This window comes from Enhydra lutris, unplaced genomic scaffold (genome assembly GCF_002288905.1).
Source record: "Enhydra lutris kenyoni isolate GAN:26980312 unplaced genomic scaffold, ASM228890v2 scaffoldscaffold2573, whole genome shotgun sequence".
Lineage (NCBI taxonomy): Eukaryota > Metazoa > Chordata > Mammalia > Carnivora > Mustelidae > Enhydra > Enhydra lutris.
Genome location: NW_019156657.1, coordinates 1 through 2,543, shown reverse-complemented (window position 1 = coordinate 2,543; position 2,543 = coordinate 1). Strand labels below are relative to the sequence as shown.

Below are 2,543 nucleotides of genomic sequence, written 5' to 3'. Positions count from 1 at the left end.
ACCAAGCCCAGAGATCCAGTGGAAACAGTAGTAAGGAGCTTGATGGAGAATTTAAGGTCACAATCATAAGGATATTCAAAGAGTGAGAAAAAACTAGTGAGAATTTTACCACAGAGATAAGAGTTAAAATATAATTGGGTGTTTGGTGGCTCACTTGGGTAAGTACTGACTCTTGATTTCTGCTCAGATCTTGATCTCAGGGTCCTGGGATACAGGCTCAAGTCACACTGTATTCAGTTTGATGCCTGCATGTGATTCCCTCTCTCTGTAGCTCCCACCCGAAATCTTGTGATTCCCCCCTTAAAAAATTGTTGCCTCTTATGATTTTATTCCTACAGTCCGTTATACTTTGTCCTCTTTCACTTCTTCACTTGTCATTATATTCAGTCTTTTTTCTGTTATTCTTCATTTAGTTCATGGGCTGTCAGTGTTGTTTATCTTTTCTGCCAAACAGCTCTTCCTGTGCTTGGTATGTTCCTTTTTTTACTGTACTCTCTTTGATTCAGTTCAGTTTTCTGTTTTCCATATCCTCCATTCTTCTGCTAAGTTTAAGCTCATATGATCCTTTTTGTGATTGTTAGAGATACAGGAAGGGATTTCTGCTACACTGTGACCATATCACAGAATTATCTATTCGGATATATGGTCTATATGTTGTGTACCATGTTATGTTTTCATGGGGAAATGAAGTCCTGATGACTCCTTGTCAGTCATCTTTCTGACATTATCTGAGTGACTTGATGCTTCTGTATTAGAAGTCTTCAGTATATTCTTCTGAATGTAGTAAGTGCAATGGTTTTACTTTTATTTTGTATCTTTCAGCTGTATCTTCACATGACACCAAGAGTTTCCTGCTACAGTGGAGCATAGAAGGTTCTTTCCAGAATGGGTCAATGCAGAGATACAAAGATAGTGCTTTTGAGATTTTACACTTATGCACAGACTGGGACAATGATGGGGAGAGTGAAGGGCATCAAAGAAATCCTGGACGATACACCCAAACCAAGGCAATTGCCCTTAATGAGAATCTCACTGCCCCAAATGGTGAAAGATATAAACCGCTATGGAAGACCTCCCTTTTTAAGTCAACTGTTTCTGCAGAGCAATGGGTCTCTGTCAGCACAAGCTCCAATCAGATAGTCAACCATATTGATTTGTGGACAGACCCCTTGGAACATCTGGAAAGTAACCTAGTCCATGATGAGAATAATGATTTGAGCCATTTGGAAAATAGGATTGGTCTGACTTTAAATCAGAGATTTAGAAATGAAGAACAAAGTCCTCAGTGGGATCCATATGAGAGGGACTTCACTGAGGAGTCGACCCTACAGTATGACCAGAGGCTTTTCACTGGAGACAGAATTGCTCAATGCACTGAATCTGAGAAAACATTGGACCAGGGCTCCAGTGTTCACAGATGTGTCAGGGCTAGTTTTGCAGAGAACCATTATGAATGTGATAAATGTGGGGAAGTCTTTCATCCAAGCTCTAACTTCAGTATACATAATGGTCACCATTTGGGAGACAGTCCTCATAAATATAATGAATGTGGGAAAGCTCATAACCAGTCCTCCAGTGTTGGTGATCATCAGAGAATTCCTGAGGGAAAAAGCCCATTGACATGTAATAAACATGGGACCGTGTTTAGTCAGTCATCAAGCCTAAACATCAATGAGATAATCCCTCAGGGAGAGGAAACTTACATTTTTAAGGAATGTGGTAAATCCTTTGACTGCCACTCAACACTATCTCAACATCAACAAATGCATACTGGAGAAAAAATACACAAATGTGAAGAAGGTGGTCAAGCCTTTAAGGACTGTTCATCAATAAATGGACATTCACAGATCTATTCTGGAGAGAAACCCTGCAAACATCAAGAATGTGACAAGGCTTTTAACAATCAATCAGGTCTTAATAGACGGCACCAAATTCATATTGCAGGGAAAAATTACAAGTGTAATGAATGTGCCAAAGCCTTTACATCATGCTCAAAACTTACTCAACATCACAGAATTCATAGTGGAGAGAAACCTTACCAGTGTCAACAATGTGGCAAGAGCTTTAACCACAGCTCAACCCTTACTCGACATCACAGAAGTCATACTGGAGAGAAACCTTACCAATGTCAAGAATGTTGCAAGAGCTTTAACCAGAGGTCATCCCTTATTAAACATCACAGAATTCATACTGGAGAGAAACCTTACCAATGTCAAAAATGTGGCAAGGCCTTTAACTGCCTTTCACACCTTTCTGAACATCATAGAATTCATACTGGAAAGAAACCTTACCAGTGTCAAGAATGTGGTAAGGCCTATGCAGTCCCTTCACAACTTACTAAGCATCACCGAATTCATACTGGAGAAAAACCTTACCAATGTCAAGAATGTGGCAAGGCCTTTAGTGACAGGTCAACCCTTACTGAACATCACAGAATTCATAGTGGAGAAAAACCTTACCAATGTCAAGAATGTGGCAAGGCCTTTACCTGGAGGTCAAATCTTTCTCGGCATCAGAAAACTCATAGTGCAGAGAAACCTTAC

The 2,543-nt window shown here is 40.0% G+C and overlaps 1 protein-coding gene across 1 annotated transcript; it reads left to right on the top strand.

The window, feature by feature from the left end:
• Positions 1-822: 822 nt before the first annotated feature.
• LOC111140528 (zinc finger protein 883-like) lies at positions 823-2,540 on the top strand (the record flags this gene model as incomplete). The annotated part of the gene is made up of 1 exon (XM_022492754.1): positions 823-2,540. A coding segment is annotated over one exon (1,718 nt), but the record flags the coding sequence as incomplete, so codon positions are not given.
• Between the last annotated feature and the right edge of the window lie 3 nt (positions 2,541-2,543).